The following is a 21,815-nucleotide window of genomic DNA, read 5'->3' on the forward strand; positions in this document are numbered from 1 at the left end:
TGTGATGCTTTCTCAAAAAGACACTTCTGGAATTTAATTACTACTTTTGAATTTCCCACTCTTAACTGCGATATATTTTGATTATTTACAGGGCCGATTCTGGGGTTCACAAATGTATTGAGTGTGACTCAGAAATTAAAGTATTTGCCAATCACTTTTCTACTTATGCCCATTGCTCTTATTGTCGATTCAGAAGTAGCTGCAACAGATCTTATGTGGCTCACTTGAAGAGGTAGGATATCTTTTTGGTTATGTTTTCATCCAAAATTGAGTACTGTGTTACATTTTAGGGGTTATTAAAATAAATTTTTATCAGTTTCCACTATCAAAAATAGGCAAGTTAAATGAAGAGGTGTAGAAAAATAAAACCCTCCACAAGTTGCTAAATTTCTCCCTTCATGTATAATTTATCATCTTATCAGAAGTCAGGTGCAAGGAATGTATGTATATATTGCAGGCTGAGTATACATGTTAAAAGTGTTTTCTTGCACTTGCAATGGACTTGATGCATGGGTATAGTTAGTCTTCATTCCTTTCTCAATCAAAAATTAAGGGTGTGGATCTTGGCCTTCAAGATGAGAGGACCAAATGGCACAACAAATGGTAGTCTTTGACTCCTGGTTGGCTAGGGTACAATGATTGCATTGACGTCAGTGGTCCTCTTAAGATTGAGGTCAACATTGACTGTAACTTCAGTCACACACCAGTCACAATACGCCAGTGTGTATTGTGTGAACCAACTCACCACCCCTAATGCTGAGCAAACTTAACCGTTGGCACACCAGAGCCAGTTAGTGAGATTCAGCAAGTATCTTGGCAGTGGCATGATAGTGGCATCCTGGCTGTCCAGAGGCTGCCAACCAATTGGAGGCTGGCAGTTTCTGAGTCCTGGAGACCATCAGTCAAAAGTCAACTCCTTGGGGAATTCATTGGTGAGAAGGTAGGTCATTTTCTTTTGCTTGTCGCAGGGTGAGTGGGGAGATTGAGGAGTCAGAGGGTCAGTTTGGGGTAATTGGAGCCCCTGCCAAACTGGTTGGATGGTTGCCCTCATTATTCAGCCAGGAAACCAGCTTCTTTCTTGTCTGTTGCAAAGGCAGGTCATCCGGGGGATGGTAAGATGAGGGTGTTAGTTGAGAGAGTTCCCAAAGGACCGCCTTGCCTGGAATGATGAGAAAATGAGCAGGAGGTCGAGTATCTATCCATGGCTAAATTGTCTAATTATTCGTCATCTTTGACACTTGCTTTGCTGTGTCCAGGGAGGAGAAAATAAGACTTTACTTGATGGAAGCTTGTCATTGTCCGTTGTCTTAACTTCGAACAATTGTTATTGTCGTGCAGGTCAATAGTCAGAACCACAATGATAAATACATGTGATTTTACTACTAATAAAAATCCGTAAAAATCCGTATTGATGTGAAGTAAAAATCTGGCCAGATAAGAATTGTGTTCATCAATTTCACTAATTATTCTGCTGTTTAGGTTCGCTTGTTTCTGTGTCCCATGTAACATCCAAAGCAAATTGTTTTTACTAATTTTCACAATTTTTGGCAGCCCAGTTTTTTCCTGCTGATTTAACTATATTTTACACTCAAACAAGAAATCAAATACCAACAAAAAACACTAAATGGGGAATGTTGTTCAATGAGTTTTACTTTCTGGGAGTCAGCTGTTGACAAACTGAAAACATAAATATATCATGTTAATTTCTTTGTTCATAAATAAGATTTTACTTTTGGAGTTAACATTTTAATCATTTATTATCTCAGTTATGTATAATTGAGGAAATCAAATTGGATTATTTTCTAAAATATACCTATGTCATCTTCTAATATGTTCTATTTTGCAGATTTCATACTGTCCCAAGTAAGAAGAAATTTTTGATGTTCAGAGAATTTTCAAACAAGTTGAGGTAGGAAAAATTAATATAATTTTGAAACTTAAAATGTCACTGAGAAAATAATAGTTGTAATAATCCTCCATTTCGCCCATTTAAGAGAATGGGAATTTGCTTCTGGTATGTGAACTTTGTGTAAAGCCTGATCCTCAAGATAATTCAATGAGCTAACGAATGATGAGAAAAGTAATGATAAAGCTTTGTGAAGTTGATATTACCCCATCTGATAGAAAACAAAACCAATGAGCTAATTAAGTTCAAACTGAATTGTGTAGTTGGTGGGCAGATGCTACCTTAGTTTGCACGGTGAAGAACAGATAGACAACTTTGTTAAGAAAGGTTGATTTTAATGGTTGCAGAGATCAGGAAGTCTTCACTCAGTTTCACTGTCATTTCCTCTGTGAATTATTTTTGGTTGCTCACAGGATGTAGGTGTCACAGGCTTGATCAGCATTTATTGCCCGTCCCTAAATGCAGTGGAGAAGATGGTGGTTAACTGTCCTGAACCATTGCAGCCATGGGGTGTTGGGACACCCATGGTACTGTTAGGGAGGGAATCACAGGAATTTAATCCAGTGACAATGAAGGAGCAATGATATGCAGTTAAGATTGTGTGTGCTTTTGAAGGGAACCTATTGGTGGTGTGTACCCATGCTTCTGCCTGTATCATTCTAGGTGGTATAGGTTATGGGGGGGGGGGGGAGTGTTGAAAGTTACCATTGGAGGAGCTTTGGTGATAGTGTACACTGCTGCCACTGTTTCTCAGTGGTGAAGGGAGTGAATGTTGAAACTGGTGAACAGGGTGGCAGTAAAGTTGGTTGCTTTGACTTGGATGATGCCAAGTTTCTTGACTCCTGAGAGATGTTGGAGCTGCATTTATGCAGTCAAGTCAGAAGTATTCCGTCATACCACTCTTGTGTCTTGTAAATGGTAGACCAGTATTGGAAATACAAAAAGTAAATTATTCAATGCATCTGCTGTTGTTGCCACAGTATTTACATGACTGATCCATTTCAGTTTCTGATCAATGGTAACCTCCTGAATGCTGATAGTGGAGGATTCAGCAGTGGTAATGTCATAGAATGTCAAGGATTGATGATTAGATTCTCTCTTGTTGGAGGTTGCCATTGCCTAATACTTGTATGGTGGGCATATTACTTGCCGTTTATCCGACCAACCTGGAAATTGTCCAGGTGTTGTTATGTATGTACATAGATTACATCAGGGTCTGAGTAGGATGGGTTGGGGGTGTGCACAGCAATTTAGTATGAGCTTGTTCTATTTATTTATGGAATATTGCAATCTTTTTGGCAGAATTTTACAAAAATATATGTTTTGTTTCTAAACTTGGTAAATCTAAAGCGTGCAGTAAAGATGGTCATTACCCACCAAGTCCCACTCTGCAGCACTTCTGAAAGGTGTTCTGTTAGTTCTTCACAAAAGTTTGACCATTTGCCCAAAAAAGTGCAAGACAGAGCTCTGTGTTTATGTGGCAGGTAGAAAATCTGGTACTTTAAATGCAGTCTAAAACCTTTGCAGAGTTGTAGCAGCACGTTTTGGTTCATAACTCTTCTCTGTGGAGTTCTGTCACCAATCCTTGTAGATGCTTAGAACTAATTGTTATGTGCAGTTGTATCATAATGGGTTAATTGTCATGTGGAATAACTTTACTGGAGCATGATTCTGGATTTGAAAAATCTGAGAATTGTGCAAAGACATCTACTTGGACTTCTGTTTGTCCATCTATTTCCATTCGCTCTTGTGTTCTAATTTGTGAGATATACCTTCATATATTTATTATTCGCTTATCCTATTGTAATGTGGTCAAAGTAGAATGACAGCAAAAGCTGAGAACTTGATTTTACCTGGAATCTCAAGTTGTCAAATTTAGGGTTGCTAACTTAAGTATTGCAGGCTAATAGGTGCCCAATGGAAATTTAAACCAGCTCATTGAAATGATGTATTATATCAGCCAGTCCATGCTGTTATGAACCTATACAAATGCAATTGCCTCGGGTAATCCCAACTGCCAAGTCTTGTGAGCTGACAAATTATCCTTTCATATGATTAAGAACTTGTTTTCAAAGAGTTATGTACTTCATATTGTTGCAGAGATGTCAAACTGGTGTGTACTCACTGTCCATTTGAAGCTGATTCTACGGGCTCAGACGCCATGGCAAAACATCTTGTTCGAAATCAATACCATGGCTGTCTTATTGTTTCATCGTCCACTGGTAAGAGCAGAGAAATACAAATAAATTGTCTTTTTTTCCCCTTTGCTTAAAAAGCCTTTTACCCCCATGAGGACCTGTTATCTGAAAACCAAATGCTTAGAGTTAACTCCAGTACTTTTTGGTATGGCTTGTCTGTTCAATTTTCTTAAAAAGAAAACCTATTTTATTTCAACAGCTGTTTTCTGATGTACTGAGATACATTGATTTTGTCTTTGTGACATAATATAAAATGGTTGGTGTGACAAAAGGTGCATAAAATATAATTTCAGAATTTGGTTTATAAAAGGTCATAAAATGTAGATCAAAGCTGTGGAATTCTTTTTCGTAAACTGTCAAAATTTATGTCATTTTGGAGCAGTGACCCAAATGAACCAATTCCAAGAAGATATGTGACTGACATCAAGAACTTGGGAGGACCCCGAGAGTGCGAACTGAATAAGTTTATACTCTGGTTTTGTGGATAGTGGAAATGCATTAAGCCATATACAGTCTTAGTTATAGAGAGGTACGGCACAGAAACAGATCCTTCAGTCCAACTTGTCCATGCCGACGAGATATCCCAACCTGATTTAGTCCCACTTGCCAGCATCCGGCCCATATCCCTCCAAACTCTTCCTATTCGTGTATCCATCCAGATGCCTTTTAAATGTTGCAATTGTATCAGCCTCCACCACTTCCTCTGGCAGCTCATTCCATACACGTACCACCCTCTGCGTGAAAAGGTTGCCCCTTAGGTCTTTTTTATATCATTCCCCTCTCACCCTAAACCTATGCCCTCTAGTTCTGGATTTCCCTATCCCAGGGAAAAGACTTTGTCTATTTATCCTATCCATGCCCCTCATGATTTTATAAATCTCTAAGGTCACTCCTCAGCCTCCGATGCTCCAGGGAAAACAGTCCTAGCCTATTCAACCTCTCCCTATAAGCTTAAATCCTCCAACCCTGGCAACATTTTTGTAATTCTTTTCTGAACCCTTTCAAGTATCACAACATCCGATAGGAAGGAAACCGGAATTGCACACAATATTCCAAAAGTGGTCTAACCAATGTCCTGTATTGCTGCAACATGAATTCCCAACTCTTGTACTCAATACTCTGACCAATAAAGGAAAGCGTACCAAACTCCTCCTTCACTATCCTATCTACCTGTGACTCCACTTTCAAGGAGCTATGAACCTGCACTCCAAAGTCTCTTTGTTCAGCAACACTCCCTAGGACCTTACCATTAAGTGTACAAGTCTGCTAAGATTTGCTTTCCCAAAATGCAGTACCTCGCATTTATCTAAATTAAACTCCATCTGCCATTCCTCAGCCCATTTGGCCCAACTGATCAAGATCCTGTTGTATTCTGAGGTAACCTCCTTTGCTGTCCACTACACCTCCAATTTTGGTGTCATCTGCAAACTTACTACCTATATCTCTTATGCTCCCATCCAAATGATGAAAAGTAGTGGACCTAGCACCATTCCTTGTGGCATTCCACTGGTCACAGGCCTCCAATCTGAAAAACAACCCTCCACCATCATCCTCTGTCTTCTACCTTTGAGCCAGTTCTGTATCCAAGTGGCTAGTTCTCCCTGTATTCCATGAGACCTAACGTTGCTAACCTGTCTCCCATGGGGAACCTTGTTGAACGCTTTACTGAAGTCTATATAGATCACATCTATCGCTCTGCCCTCATCAATCATCTTTGTTACTTCTTCAAAAAACTTAATCAAGTTTGTGAGACATGATTTCCCACACACAAAGCCATGTTGATTATTCCTAATCAGTCCTTGCCTTTCCAAATACATGAACATCCTGTCCCTCAGGATTCTCTCCAACAACTTGCCCACCACTGACATCAGGCTCATAGTTCTCTGGCTTGACCTTACCACCTTTCTCAGATAGTGGCACCATGTTAGTCAACCTCCTGTCTTCCGGCACCTCACCTGTGACTATCGATGATACAAATATATTTGGTTTTAAACTCCATTCGGAAAACACCAGCGCTTTAGTTGAGAAGGATGAAGAATTGAGTTCAGAAGCCAGTTTTATTTACTTTCCTTAATTTTGTGTTCAGTAGAAACCAGTCGCTGCAGTAGGTTTCTTTCTAGTCTGTAGTGTATCCAAATCAGGAGAGCTTGACATTGAAATCCTCAAGTTGTTAGAATTGGAAAAAGTTTAGTACATCATAAGTGTGAAAGATTCATGACATCAGACTCTGACAGGAACCATAATGTTGCATCTGTACTTGAAGAGAAAGAAACTAGAAGGAATCAGTCAGGTAGAAATTTAAGATGGGAGTACAGTTTCTCTGGATTTACGGTGTAGCTTTGCTTGCTGAGCTGTAGGTTTGATATCCAGACGTTTCATTACCTGGCTAGGTAACATCATCATTGGCGACTTCCAAGTGAAGCGAAGCTGTTGTCTCCTGCTTTCTATTTATATGTTTGTCCTGGATGGGGTTCCTGGGGTTTGTGGTGATGTAATTTCCTGTTCGTTTTCTGAGGGATTGATAGATGGTATCTAGATCTATGTGTTTGTTTATGGCGTTGTGGTTGGAGTGTCAGGCGTCTAGGAATTCTCTGGCATGGCTTTACTTAGCCTGTCCCAGGATAGATGTGTTGTCCCAGTCGAATTGGTTTTTTTCATCCGTGTGTAGGGCTACGAGGGAGAGAGGGTCGTGTCTTTTTGTGGCTAGCTGGTGTTTGTGTATCCTGGTGGCTAACTTTCTTCCTGTTTGTCCTACGTAGTGTTTGTGGCAGTCCTTGCATGGAATTTTGTAGATGACGTTGGTTTTGTCCATGGGTTGTACTGGATCTTTGTTTGAAAGTGTTGGTGGGTTTGTGTGCTACTAGGATTCCGAGGGGGTATTAGTAGTCTGGCTGTCTGGAAACAAAGTGAAACTAGATTTTATTGTGTTAAGATCCAGAGAAAGAATGAGAGAAGCGCTTGGTTTATTTGCTTTCTTTTTTTTGTATGATAAACTATGTTCTGTTGTCAAAGAATATCTGCAACCTCATGTGAATATGTTTCATTGAGCAACTGCCATGTTAACTAATGAAACAATTAACAACCTGAGATCCATCAAGCTGCATTTCCTTTCAAGATCTGACCTGTGCAGTAGTGCCATCAGCTGGGATCATTACAGTGGTACCCTGTTTTACACTTTTGCAGATGTTCACATTAACATCCCCCATTACCACCTGTTCTACATTATTGCACAGTCAAAATCTACTCCAGTATTTTGTGAGTTGCTGACCTGGATCAGATAACAATGCAGAAAACAACCAGTCATTAACTGCAGTGTTATTGCAACTTCAATTACATGTTAGTCCGATGCTTTCGCATTATTTTAAGATCAGTAACTCTCAGAAGCTAGTGTCCATATTACATGATCAACCTTTACTTTTAGACAAAAGTAGTAAAGAACCACAGATTAATAATGCACAGTAAAATTAAGACTGTTTTTTGTTTGTAACTAAATAATGGTGATAATGTCATCACAATACTAATGTAACTCAAATTACATATACCTCCAGCTGGTCCTGGAGAAATAGGATTGATTGTCACATGTACTGAGATACAGTAAAAAGTATTATGCATGCCATACAGGCAGATTTTGCCATATATAGTACCTCAGAGAGTAGTAGAACAAAGTGCAGAATTTAGTGTAGCCACAGAGAGGTTGCAGAGAGAGAAATCAGAATTGACATTTGAGAGGTCTGTTCAAAGGTCTGATAACAGCAAGGAAGAAGCTGCTCTTTTATCCATTCGTACAAGTATTCAAACTTTTATATCTTCTGCCCAACAGAAGAGGGTGAAAAAGAGGGGTCTTTGATCCCCAGGAAACAGGAAGTATACATTGAGTAAATAAATAGAAGGCGAGTTTGCATGATGGAATGGGCTGTGTTCATTACTGTCTGTAGTTTCTTGTGATCTTAGGAAGAGCAGTTGCCATACCATGCTGTGATGCATCCAGATAGAATGCTTTAAATGGTGCATCTGTAAAAATTGATAAGAGTCCTAATGGATATGCTGAATTTCCTTAGCCTCCTGAGGAAGTCGAGTCATTGTTGTATTTTCTTGATCGGTGTATCAATATGGGTGGACCAGAACAGATTGATGGTGATCATCATTCTCAAAAACTTGACGCTGTCAACCATCTCCAATTCATTCAGCATCATTGATACAGACGGGCGTATCCAGCACTCTACTTCCTCAAGTCAGTGATCAGCTCTGTTTTGCTGACATTGATGGAGAGATTGTTGTCTTTACAGCATGCTGCTCAGCACTCAATCCCTTTCCAGTAATATGTCTTGTCATTGCTAGAGATCCAATCTACAACGGTTGTGTTGTCAGCAAATTTCTAAGTGGAGTTGGAGCCACACAGTTGTGAGTGTATATGGATTATAGTAAGGGACTGAGTATGCAGCCTTGCAGGGTACCAGTGTTGAGGATTATGGTGGGGGAGGTATTGTCACCTATTCTTATTCTTACTGATTGTGGTCTCTGGGGCAGCAAGTCAAGGATCCAGTTACAGACGGGGGAGCTGAGTCCGAGGTCTCAGTTTAGAAATGAGTTTTTTTTTTGGAATTATAGTTGGTACATAGGAGCCACGCTTCGGGATCCATGTTATCCAGATGTTCCAGGGAGGAGAGTAGGGCCAGTGTACTTTGCACTGTTGTTCTGATCACACCTACAGTTGCCTAATAATATATTATTTTTCAGTTTTCTGAAGCACTCTATAGTCCTCTACCAGTCTCCAGATACCCTATTTAAGTGACTATATTTGATACTTTTTCTGGACAGTGAGCAATAGTAAACTTTTTAATCATAGGGTAGATTAGTTTTGAATTTAGTCACTACATTCACGCACAATTTCTACAAGGGTTGCTGCATATCATGGAGCTAGAACCATGTTTTATTTTGTTTTGCACTCTATGCTGGGGCCAGTGAGTCATCCTGCATATGAATAATTCAGTAAGGACCTGGGATATTTCTTGTTATGGTTCAAAATCATGACATTACTTTATTATCTCAGCAATGTTCAGGTTGAGGTTCTGATTGTACGTTTGCTCGCTGAGCTGGAAGGTTTCTTTTCAGACGTTTCGTCACCATGCTAGGTAATATCGTCAGTGAGCCTCCAATGAAACACTGGTGTTTTGTTCCACTTTCTATTTATGTGTCTTGGTTTCTTAGGGTGGGAAAAAACACCAGCACTTCACTGGAGGCTCACTGATGATGTTGCCTAGTACGGTGACGAAACATCTGAAAACAAACCTTCCAGCTCAGCGAGCAAACATACATCCACATCCATTCACTATCTCCTCACGGAGCTCCAACCAAATAGTTTTTAATTCACTTTACCTTATTTTTAAAACTTGCCACAGTTCCTGTTTTGTGCTTTCCAGATGAGTTACAGTTAAAAGCTAATTTTGAATTCTATAAGAAAGATTAGGACAGAAGTGTGGATAGTATTTTTAAATACCACCCATGTAATAAACAAAACAGATTTAGAGAAGTGAATAAATTATTGTGGGTTATGAGAAATTGTAATTCTTCCAATCTTGTTTAAAAATTGTCTTATTGTGATGAAGACTTCTTTCACATTATTTTGGAAATTTGATGATGTTACAACATTAAGTTTGACTAGTGTTAGGGGAGGTCGATGGTGAGTTTCATTTTATAATTGTTCTGAGTGACACTGGAATGTCTGAATGTTTTAATGAGGTGGTTAAACCCTTGCGGTGAATAATTCAGTGCATTAGGAAATAAAGAAGGGATAGAAGAAAAAACCTGCAGTTTCTATTATCATAGAAAGATAAACATCCAGATGGAGTTGGGTGGTGTGCAGCTTCATTCAGAGAGTAAGGATCAGGTTAATTGTCTCCAGTTCAGTCATGGATGGAGAATATGTCCTGAGTTATCATAGAAGAAAACTGCAGAAGGAGAAAGCCATGGAAGACATGACTTTAAGGAATCAAATTAAAATGATTGAGCTGCGTTAGCAGTTGTTCAAGGCTTTCAGGAAAAGACATTAACTAAATCAAATGAGTTTTTGAGTGAACGTAGAAATTTGTCTCAAAGAAATAGATTACTGCCATGCCTATTGAATAAGAACCTTTAAAACAGAGACAAATGACCCTCACTGATCTTACAGTATCTGTAAGGTTTTGTTGAGGTAAAAGGGTTGAACTTTTATTCTGAGTTTGTAATAAGACTGTAACAAATAGTTGTTAGACAGAGTTTGTATTTTTCCTTTCATGTGTGTATTCGATGTTGGTTCATTTGTTACAAATACAGCAACTTGTTGTGAATATGTTCAGTGACTGACCACCATAATAAACAAATGGGGAAAAAAAACGCGATTCAGCAAGCCAGATTTCATTCTGGAATCTGATTTGTCCAGCATTAGCATCAGTTTGAATCGTAACAATGTCCATGTCCATTTGTTGACAATCAGACAATAATTCACCGGGATGAAAAGAAGTACTATTTGTAATTATTTCTTTTTCTTTCAGCTTCTTTTGTTGACACTACGTTCAAGTAAGTATCTTATTTATTCAATTTTCTTTGGAAAACTTAAATTATTTTGAACATAGCATTTTCATTGTGAAACCATGAGACTCAATAGCTTCTGAAGAATTCTATGAAGTATTTATGGAACAGGAATCTTTATAATTTGTTTTCCCACGTTGTTTAATGATTTGGAATTGTTGATTCTTTTTGTACTGTTTTGGGTTTTAGGAATATTTTTAATGTAAATGGAGATTTTAGATTTGTAACAAATTCACTAGTTATCAGAATTAAATACTTCTTCTTTTCCCCCATTTTGAACAAATTATCCAGCTTCGAAAACCTAGCTGGACACCTGTCTGCAAGTACTTTATAACTCGCTGCTTGGAGTGCATAAATGTGACGTGGATTACCTCCCCATATGACTCATTATGCAGAGTAATTATATTTTGTATACAACAAACATTTGCCTCATAGATCAATTTTATTCGCCAGTTTGTTTTGCATTTTTATGTACCGCAGTTGCATATCAACCATTCATAAGCTAATCTTGTGGAATATATATTACTTTGTAAAATTCATGGTATCTTCTTTCTCATTTGAAGCAACAGGATTTCCTTTTTCTATATGGAAATATTTTGTAGAGCTGATGGACTGGATTACGTATCTGTGATATATATCAAATGTAAATTTAGCACTTTGTATGGTGCAATCTGACTTGATCAGATTATTACATTGTTTTAGGAATTGCTCAAAGTTGCATTTGTATGTGGAAATTTTTTTTTTCTTGATTATGCTACTACTCCATGTGGTTTTTTTTTATATATAAATGTTTATTAATTTCAACGTGTAGCAGATATCTTTTGAGTGAGAAAAGCAATTCCCCTGCCAGAAGGTCTGCAGTTCCAGGTATCTGTTTGTTTTCACAGTAACCCCAGTTATCTTTGTGATGGACCACAAATTGTACCTGAACATGAAGAATTAATATCAGCTGACATTACATTTAATTTTGTTCAGATACAATAAAAGAACTATAGAAAAAGTTATATTTATGTAGTGCACAGTGGTGGGAATTATGACATTTGCAGAGAAAATAAAGTTGTACCCTATGTTCTGAGCCTTGTATTTGTCTGAGAATCAACATTGCTCACAATAAAATTCTTTTCCTAGTATGGCACTTTTGTAAAAAGCACAGAAATGTTTTTCTTCTCAGTATAAGTAGCCTCATGATATCTGACAAATTGTAATGGTTGTATCTAGTTCCATGCTGCTAAACTGTAGTTGCATTTATTAGTTCATGATGAACTTTTTCTTTTCTTCTGGAAGTTAGACAAGTACAGGTGAAGAAATTAACTGTTGATACTTGTATAGTCTTTCAGGTTGAATAAACTGCATGCTCAAGCAGGCTTCATTCCATTCCTCAACTAAATACTAGTTACATAAGTGTACTAATTCTGCTGTAAGCATAATATAATCTCTGAGGATTGTACCCCTAATTCCTCTCTCATTTCCTGCTTCTGAGTACACAAAAAATGACTGATGCTAGACTATTCCTGCTTCTATAACAGGTGTGAATTGTGGATATTGGCAAACCCGTTTTAGATACAGGGGAAACATCAGTTAGTTTATTTTGAAGGACAAATGAGAAAAGATTAAAAATAGAGTTAACAGAACGTGGGATGAATGGCAAGAAGGTATTAATACCATTTGGTTGACCCTTTCAGCCGAATTAATATGCAGTATTGCCTTTTTTTTAACAGTTATTGTACAATGAGCAACTGAAAACTTCACATTTGAATTTGACGAAGGTTGACAGCTTTGATATTACTTAATTGGTAATTTGAAGCAAACTAAATACAGGGTTCCAGTTTGTAAGGATTTAATGCCCAGCTCTTTTTAAAGCATTTATCACTTAATTTCCATTTTCAGAAAGTAACAATTATTTGATATCATGTGGGTTCTTGGCTTACCAGATAATCTTTCAAAGTAATGGATGTGTTGTCAGTTAGGTTTAGAAGTTGTGTTGTTGTATTTCAATGGTTTGTTTTTACAATGTTTCCTGGTGCGATTTAAAAGGAAAAGATCTGAACAACAAAATACTTACATATATAGCCTTTAACCTAATAAAACACCCCGAAGGATCAAGAATTTATAGTGGACTGCAGTTATTGTGCAATTTTATTAAACTGTTATGTTAGTTGGGCTTTTTGGTATATGAACATTCCAGAAATCGTACAAGAACGTGTGCCTTCATCTTTGGGCTACAACTTCAGTGGATCATTCATCTACTGAGACATGAGAGTTTGAGGCATTTTTGAAATCCCATACAGTAACTCTTTGTCGAGTATTTTTCTTTCCTAGAGGATTTTTACCTGCATCTTGCTCACAGAAAATAAATCTAAAATGTTTGGGCAGATATAGCAACATGATTACTTACTATTTTCAACTTTACTATTGAGCTATTTTAAATTCATGGAATTGAGACTCTGCATATTTCCTTTATACTTGATGCATGCAAGCAAATAACCTAATGCAATGGTCAGGTAATAGAACCATGTTTTTGACTTAGTGGAAACTTGTTGTAATTTTCTTAAAAACTCGTGAGAAATTGGAAAGGCCAATCCTCAGGTTGATGTTCACGGACTTTGATAATAGTGCACACTGATCTATTTATCCAAGATTCTTTCATTCTGGCCTCTTGATTACTTTCAGTTTTAATCACTCCATCATTGACACTGCTGATGAGGCCTAAAACACTCTCTCTCTCTCTCTCTCTCTCTCTCTCCTTCCAAGACAAGCCTTAAAACATACCTCTTTGACCAACTTGATGGTCATCTGTCCTAATATCTCCTTGTATACCAAGTTTCGCTTTATAGCAGTCTGTGAAATGCATTCAGGAGTTTTATTATGTTAAACATCTGTATAAAGTTTGTAGAAGGCAAATTGCAAAACACTAGATAACCTAAGATAAACAGTTTATTATTCCTATAGACTTTGAAGGAACAGATAGCAATCTTGATTGAAATGTTAGTATTAGAAATTTGTCACTTAGGCCATAGTAATGAATAATGTTGAAGCTATGACTAACTGTAATACATGGGTATTTCTTTGTATTTAACGTTCAGGAAGGCAATGTTAATGATGAAGTACATTTGGGGATTCTAATTCCCTGACCTGAAAATAGTTTGGAAGTATCATTTATTGTGTTCTGATTTTGTTTTACCTCATTATTTTGCTGATATTAATGATTTGTACTGTTAATTACCTGGAGGGTTATGATAATCTACCTGGTAATAAAGCAGCATTTTATAACAACAGATGTGGTTTGAGTAATTTTTAAATTTTATTATGCAGCTATGTGTCATAAATCAACCCTTTTAAAGTTGCTGACGGGAATGGATTATGAAGTAGTACGATAGAACTACTGTTTGCTGTAAATGTAGTAGAATTGTAAATGAACTTGATTCATTCATAGCAATGGCTCAAATAAATTGCAGAGGTATCTTTCTTAGACTAGACATCCTACTGAAAAACCAATTAGTTACTAAATTAGTGATCCGTTCATCATGTTTGAATGCTCATTGCCCAAATACTGTGCTCATCGGCAAAATTCATTATATCTATTTACTATGCTTAATAGAATCAAAGAGCCATACATCATGGAAATAGATCCATGATTGCTGTTGACCAGACATCCCAACCTGACCTAGTCCTATTTTCCAACATTTGACCAATATCCCTCTAAGCCCTTTCTATTCATTATACCCATCTAGAGGCCTTTTAAATGTTGACATTGTAGCCTCCTCCACCACTTCCTCTGACAGTTCATTCCATACACGCACCACCCTCTGTGTGGAAAAAATTGGCCCTCGGGTCCTTTTTTAAATCTTTCTCTTCTCACCTTAAACTTATGCCCTCTAGTTTTGGACTCCTCGATCCTAGGAAAAAGACCTTGACTATTTATCCTGTCCATGACCCTTATAATTTTATAAACCTTTATAAGGTCACCCCTCAACCTCTGACACTCCAGGGAAATAAAGCCCCAGCTTATTCAGCCTCTCCCTATAGCTTAAATCCTTCAATCCTGGCAAAATCCTTATAAAGCTTTTCTGCACCCTGTCAATTTTCACAACATCCTTTCAATGTAAAGGCGACCAGAAATGTATGCAGTATTCCAAAAGTGGCCCATCTGATGAAGGTTCTGTTGTACTCTCTGATGAACCTTCTTCACTGTCCACTACACCACCGATTTTGGTGTCATCTGCAACTTATAACCATGCCTCCTATATTCACATCCAAATCATTTTTATAGATGATGAAAAGCAGTGGACCCAGTACTGATTCTTCTGGCATACCACTGGTCACAGGCCTCCAGTTCAAACAACATCCTACTGGCAGAAAAGAGGATACAGTTTAAATAATTAACTAGGTTTCACATTTTACATATGTGGACTTTTTCAGTTGATAAAAATTGACACCAGTGAACCCATTACTAAGTAAAAGCAATTGCCATCCATTCTCTGATATGAGTAATTGTTCACAGAATGCATTTCTGTGCTGAACCTTTTGTGACTCGGCAATACTGTACAATACTCACCTGTTGAATCAATACACAAAGAATCAATTGCTTTCATCAGTCATTAGAACCTGCAATCATTAGCTACTCTGCAATATTTCTGTTTATTCATTCAATGTAGTTATTGAATTTTTTTCCAAAGGACAGTTTGCTATACATCAGCATAAAAACAATTAGCCATTTGAAACAGTGGAAATACTAATTAAGCAACAGATCAATGCTTGTACCTTGAGTTACATTTTATGTTTGTGTTTTTAATAATCTCAGACCATATTTTAAGTAAGCTTTCTTTACAAATCATCATGAAAGAATCAAGAATAAAAGGCAGTGACTGTTAATGTTGAATATGTTAGAAACAACAAAATAAATAATCCAGCAAGTGATAATAGAATCTCAAAATAGTAATGTGAGTTTCATGTTCTTATATTCTACCTCTATTAAGATATTATATTAAAGATGTTGCAGGTAAACATAGTACATTGCAAAATATGTTTAAACTATGGATATTGCCAAATACATTTTAGTAATCATGATTTTTTTTGAGGCAAAATAAATTCAGAGTCATATGACACATTCTGCATTTCTGATTTATTTTAATTTTGCCTTTTGTTCCAGTAATAGTATTTAATTTTATGGAATTTTGCAGTTGGAAGAGACTTCAAGCATGCTTGTTGTGAATTTCTGATCCTCCGATTTGGTAAAATCTGTTGCTTGTTGAAAAGAAGAAACTGAGATGTTTTACCCTAATTTCTTGAGAATTATCAGGAAAGTGTTGGTGGTCTATATTGCTTCAGAAAAGAGATGGAAGTGAGCTAAATCATTCTAGTGTGATACTTCAGTAACTCATTATTAGTTTCAATCAATAAGTGCAGGGAGTTCTTTTTGCTCTCAAACTTTTGTATTCATTTTGATGGGGTTCAGAAAAATGTTCAGGAGATTCCCCAACCATCTAGTCTGATCAGGACTGTAGGCAGGATACTTAATTTTGCACACTGCTACCAAATGCTGCTTAGTGCATCCCTATGTATGTTGACGTTTCTCATGGGACTAAACACCTGCATTTTAGAAGATATGATTTTTACAACTTCTCATTGGAGCTGTTGCAGATTGAAATGAGGCAAAGAGTATTGCTCAAACGCAAAGAAACCAAAGTGGAGTTGAGAGAAAAAGAATTGCCCTTGAGAAAGGATAATATGCAAAAAAGACTTCCTACAGTCGAGACAACCATCAAAATCTTTGACGTCTTGGGAAGAAATTAACAGACGCAAAGTATAGGATGTTGACACCATGGCTGCCACAGACTGACCCATTTTAAAATAACCATTGGAAATGCCTACTTGAATCAAGATATCAGGGGAGATTCTGAGAGCTTGTGGAGATGATTGAAAGGAAAACTGTTGACTCTATTTCTCTCTCATTTTCTCTCCCTCCTTCCTTTCCTTACCTCTCCACATGCTTCAAAAAAAAAACTGGCCCAGTTTACACAGCAACTGGGAAAAGAAGAAGCATCAGGGAACTGAGAAGTTTAAAATACCATTTGCTGCTACTGATTCCCCCCAGAAACTAGATTTAAACCTTAAGCTCAAAGGATTTTAAACTGTACCTTAGCTCCCTTTATGCTGGATGCTATCCCTTTTTGAACCTTTTTATCTGAGTGTGAAAGGGTGCAAGTGATTGCACGCAAGTTGTATCCTCCGTGTTGCATCTTTTTTATTTTGCTCAGGTTTCGCAGGCAATAAAATAGCTATTTTTCACTCAAGATTGCCTCCTTATTGCTTAAAATTAAGATAGTTAACTAGATTTTAAATTGGAGAGAAGTATAACTTCTTGTTAAAAAGAACTTGAACTTTGTCAAAACCAGTTGATGAAACTGAAAAAGATGAGAGCCAGTTCGTCCCTTCTCTCAAATTTATAACCATTACATTTCTCAGGACCCACTCATCTGAACACTATGAATTGGTTAATTTTTAACACTTAATCATTAATGTATTTTTAAAATTAAAAAAGAAAATTTAAGTCATATTTGGATTACAATTTAACAAAGTAACCTCGACCATCACTTTACTGAAGTATAATCTGAACACTTCTCTTCCAACTCCTTCACAAAGATCCACTCTTCCATTCAACATTAGTAATCCAGCATCTCAAAAGTCTTGGATTCATGTCTTGACAGCTGATTTTCCAAACCATGATATAAACATTGGTGTGTTTGTGCATTTTGTGTGCATCTGCCTATGTCAAAGGCCCTGACAATTGAAAATTTAGTCAAAATGTAAACTAACCTCCATTGTAAATTATGCTTTTTAGTTATGTTATTGGTCACTAGTGACCACTTAGGGACTTGTTCGAAAGTTGGAATAGAAAGTTCTCATGTTGAAAATAAGGAAAATCTTGACACAATGTGAGGAAGAGTGGGTTCCTTTAGTTGGATTAAAGTTTTGTTTTAATACAGTTATGAAAGAAGCTTGTGCCAAACGTTGTTTTATTCTATTGGACCCCCTCTGTCAGCCTGCCTGCAGTCTTGACATTGCTGGGATTGTTGGGGCTGCTGGTCAGTCAGGTTGGATTGGGGCTCCAGAGGGTTGGGACCTCCTGCAACTGAGGGATATGTATGGCTGCAGAAAAAAACTTTGTTTCACACCTAACAGGTCTCTGCTGATGCCACCCACCACCATGCCCACCCCCCCAAAAATATTCTGCACATTGTATCCATGAGGAAGCTACCATGTATTTATCAGTTCCATTAGACTTCGGTTTATTCAGGTTGATTAAGTCGTACACATCAGATTAGTTTCTTTAGATTAGAAGGTGGGCATGTATTATAGGAGGACCTCTTGCATTGGGAAAGAATTGAATGGTTCCTTAAGGTGAGTGGAATTTTCTTGAATTTATCATCTTAGAAATGGCATCATGTTTTCTCTTTGAGCAATTTAGAAATAAAACCAGTTTTTTCTATCTTGAAAATATGATGCCTTTTTCAGATTATGAAACCAAGAAGCACAAATTGTCATATGGACTCATAGAATCATACAGTAGAGCCCACCATGTCTATACCAACCAACAAAACACTAAACTGCACTAATTCCATTTACCTGCATGGCTCATGGTCTTCTATGCCCTGGCTTTTTGAGTACTCATCCAGTTGCTTATTGAATGTTGTGGGGGTACTTGCCTCCACCACCCTGTCAGGCAGCAAGTACCATTTATTTTTTCTCAGATCTCGTCTGAACCACTTGCTCCTCATCTTAAACTTATGCTGCCTGTTCTTATACATGCCTGCCTTGGGGAAGAGATTCTCACAATCTACTCTGCCTCTCATAATTTTGTATACCTCAGTCAGAACCCCTTAACCACCTCTGCTCCAAGGAAAACAAATGTAGCCTATCCAGTCTCTCCTAAGTGAGACTTTTCATCTCAGGTGATTCTCCTGTGCACTGTATCAATGGTCTAACAAATTGTTTATAAAGTTGTAGCAAGATTTCCTTACTCTTATATTCTACACCCCAGCTAATGAAGGCAAACATTCCATATACCGCCTTCACCGCACTATCTGTGCTGACACCTTAAGGGATCTATGGAATAGTATATCAAGGTCCCTTTGTTCCTCACTACTCTCGAGGAACCCACCATTCATTGTATATATCCTTCCCATAATTGACCTCCCAAAATGCGTCATTGATCAGGATTAAAATCCATCTGCTGTTGCTCTGCCCAATTTACCAGCTGATCAATATCAGCCCGAGATCATTCTCATTATCAACAATATCTCCAATTTTCATATCATCTGCAAAGTACTAATGAAACCATCTATATTCATGTCCTAGTTCTTGGCTGAAAGTTTTGCGACCTTTTGGGCATTATTATTATATATTAACTGCGTAAATCATGTTCATTCTCAATATATTATTTGATTCTTGAGTCATCTGTGAAGCAGTTGTAAATTGGTTTGTTCTAAGCCTCTCATAATTCCCTTTATAAAGTCAAAATGTTAGTATCTTCGAGGTATCATCTGTGAAGATAAAATTGTGTTTGATTATTTTTTCTTTTTGCCTAATTTTTTGTTAGCTTTGTCTCTCTCTGTATAGTTCGACCCCTGAACCCATTGACTGGTGTTTTAGGCAGCCTCTGGTATAAGGTCCCTTTTAGGTCATCATTTATAGGTGCAGCTTACCAATTCAATGTGAGGAAGCTAAGCACCTGTAAGAATATTAACTGGTTATTTTCTCAATCAAACATCCATTAGAGGTGTCTGAATTCCAGCTAGGAGTGGAATTCCTCATTGATGCTAATACCCACACTTCCAATTTAATCTTAAAAAATAAAGCAAATGCCTAAGTTAATTGGTATTTTTGCAACCAAACCAAAGTAAGTTGTGGACTAGTTGGGCCGAAGGGCCAGTTTCCACACTGTAGGGAATCTAATCTAATCTACAGCTGATCTAATTTAAAATAAATTCTGTTGGACAAAACCACTTTGTATTCTTTTGTTAAGATGCAGGTATATTCTGGTTGGCTTAGCTAAAAGGTGCTGCTCAGTCTATCTTTGCATTGCATTGAGAATCAGGTACTTTTCTGTTTTTCAGAGAAAGTGGAGATACTTTCCTCACAATACTAAAAGCTGTGCAGCACATCTGATGCTGAGTATACTGCTCGTGCTAAGTATGGAATTGAATAAACCATGGTTGCCCACCCTTTTCACAAGTGACACCCCATTTACGCTTTTTTCTCACTGAGTGGGTAGAAGCAGATTTCTGAAAAATGACATTTGCACAACAATCATGAGTTTTTTTTAAAATTCCAAAGCAATAAATACATTAATAGAAACACCCATTACACGTTGCTGACTTATGAATAAAACTTCTTTTTTTGCTTTTCAGTTCAGAAGCAGAGCTAGAAAGGAAAAAAGACTTAGTCCCAAGTCCTGATCACTCGGTCAGGGTTGGAGATTGGTCTGAGCCAAGGAGGTGGATTTAACACTGACCATGGTTTACCTTTGATTGGATTCAGTTTGAACTTGCCTTGGTGAGATTCACTTTGAAGTAGGTTGCCTTTCAGCCCGAATTTTCCTCCTCTTCCCAGCCTGCCTTGTGGATAGTTTTTTTTTTCTCGTTGCCAAGGCTAAGTAGCCTGCCCAGGACCCCTTCATTGAGGGAACCTGGTGAACACGCCTAATCTAGTGCAGGAACATTCCAGATTAAATTTGTTGTTTCTGCTGAGTCATCTGATTTTGCCAGTATGGGGATTAGGTACTCTGGCTTTCATGTTCCTCTAGGTATTGGGAGGGGGAGGGGGGAGCTAGAAAATTAGGTTTGTCACGTCTGAACATTATCCTAATGGAAAATATGTTGCTTTAGACATCTGACAAGGACAGGATTGAGTTTTGGCCAAATTGGCTGCAAAATCTCACTACCTATGCTCATATGGCAAGAAATTGTGCATATTGAACCATATTAATGGATCACTCCTTCAGGAACAAAGGTAAGAAAATTAGAACAAGGAGTTTTTATTTTCTGTTAAAGTACAAAGTAATTTCAGGACCTTCCTCTAAAGTATTCCTTTAAATCTTGCATTGGTTTCATTAAATTGAATTCCTCAGTGGGCTGTAATGGAAAGATGTGCAAGCTGACCATTTTAATCTGGCAGTCATGGATTTTAGGACAGTCTTTTGAATGTCTTGTCAAGCTAAACAAGTTCATTTATTTAACAGAATTGATATAAATATTTTAAGTAACTACATGTTCCTGCGTGTTTAAAAAGGTCCAAGGGTTTGGCAAACTTGAATGTTTTTCATTGAACATATCACTTTAATAATTATATATTAGCTGATTTCTTTTAAACTGCAGAATTGATGTAGAACCTGGGACTTGACTGGCTCAAAATGTTAACATCTGACAGTATTTAAAAGCATTAAAATTATAATTTTTATAAATGTGTAAAAGGACATGTGTTCTGAAAGCTTACCGTTTAGGATTTATCTCTAGATTCTTCTGTAAAGAAGGAACTTGGCGAAAAACTGATTGCAATGAATCAACCAGTTAATGCACTGCAAACCTTGTTTCTTAATGGACATTATTTTTGAACATGATGGTGTGTTGAAGTGTTTAACTGTGTGTATCCTGATCTACATAGAAAATATTGCAGAATGTTTGCAGGGTTTCTTTTCAAAATGTGTTAACTTATTAGAATTATTCAAATTATTGATCAGAGGTGTACAATACACCATATTATTGGAAAATGTGACATTGTAAACATCTGGAAATGGACCCTGGAAACCCTGATGTGTTCTTTTCATCAAAAAGGCAATTGTTTCCTTTTTACTATTTGGAATTTGTATCCATTTATTTTTCCAAAACTTTTGTCAATTTAGAGCCTTTAGGTATTGTCTTTCTGACAAGGCTCTTGTGTAGGAACAGAATTTTATTTCCAAAAATCAATAACAGTTCACCTGAAATGGAAATAATTGTTCAAGAAAATCAAGCAAGTTCTATTGAGCAAGTTTAATTCCACTGAACTGCCCAGTGAAGGAGAGATTGCCAAAGAGAAAGGTATAGTCAACCATGTCATTCTACAGAGAGGTCATTGAGGGATTGGTCATTGCTTGGCACTTCCCA

The 21,815-nt window shown here is 37.3% G+C and overlaps 1 protein-coding gene across 3 annotated transcripts in view; it reads left to right on the forward strand.

Moving 5' to 3' along the window:
* znf280d (zinc finger protein 280D) overlaps positions 1 to 21,815 on the forward strand; it is a 128,847-nt gene that overhangs the window by 100,690 nt on the left and 6,342 nt on the right. For all 3 annotated transcript variants that reach the window (XM_043677476.2, XM_087981129.1, XM_087981128.1), the window contains exons 14-17: positions 92 to 232; positions 1,847 to 1,909; positions 4,007 to 4,128; positions 10,635 to 10,659. In XM_043677476.2, the coding sequence (XP_043533411.2) occupies positions 92 to 232; positions 1,847 to 1,909; positions 4,007 to 4,128; positions 10,635 to 10,659 (351 nt within the window). The remainder of the gene's footprint in view (positions 1 to 91; positions 233 to 1,846; positions 1,910 to 4,006; positions 4,129 to 10,634; positions 10,660 to 21,815) is intronic.

Source organism: Chiloscyllium plagiosum, unplaced genomic scaffold (genome assembly GCF_037043375.1).
Source record: "Chiloscyllium plagiosum isolate Xiang-an unplaced genomic scaffold, Cpla_swu_hap1 HiC_scaffold_39, whole genome shotgun sequence".
In the NCBI taxonomy this organism is placed as follows: Eukaryota; Metazoa; Chordata; class Chondrichthyes; order Orectolobiformes; family Hemiscylliidae; genus Chiloscyllium; species Chiloscyllium plagiosum.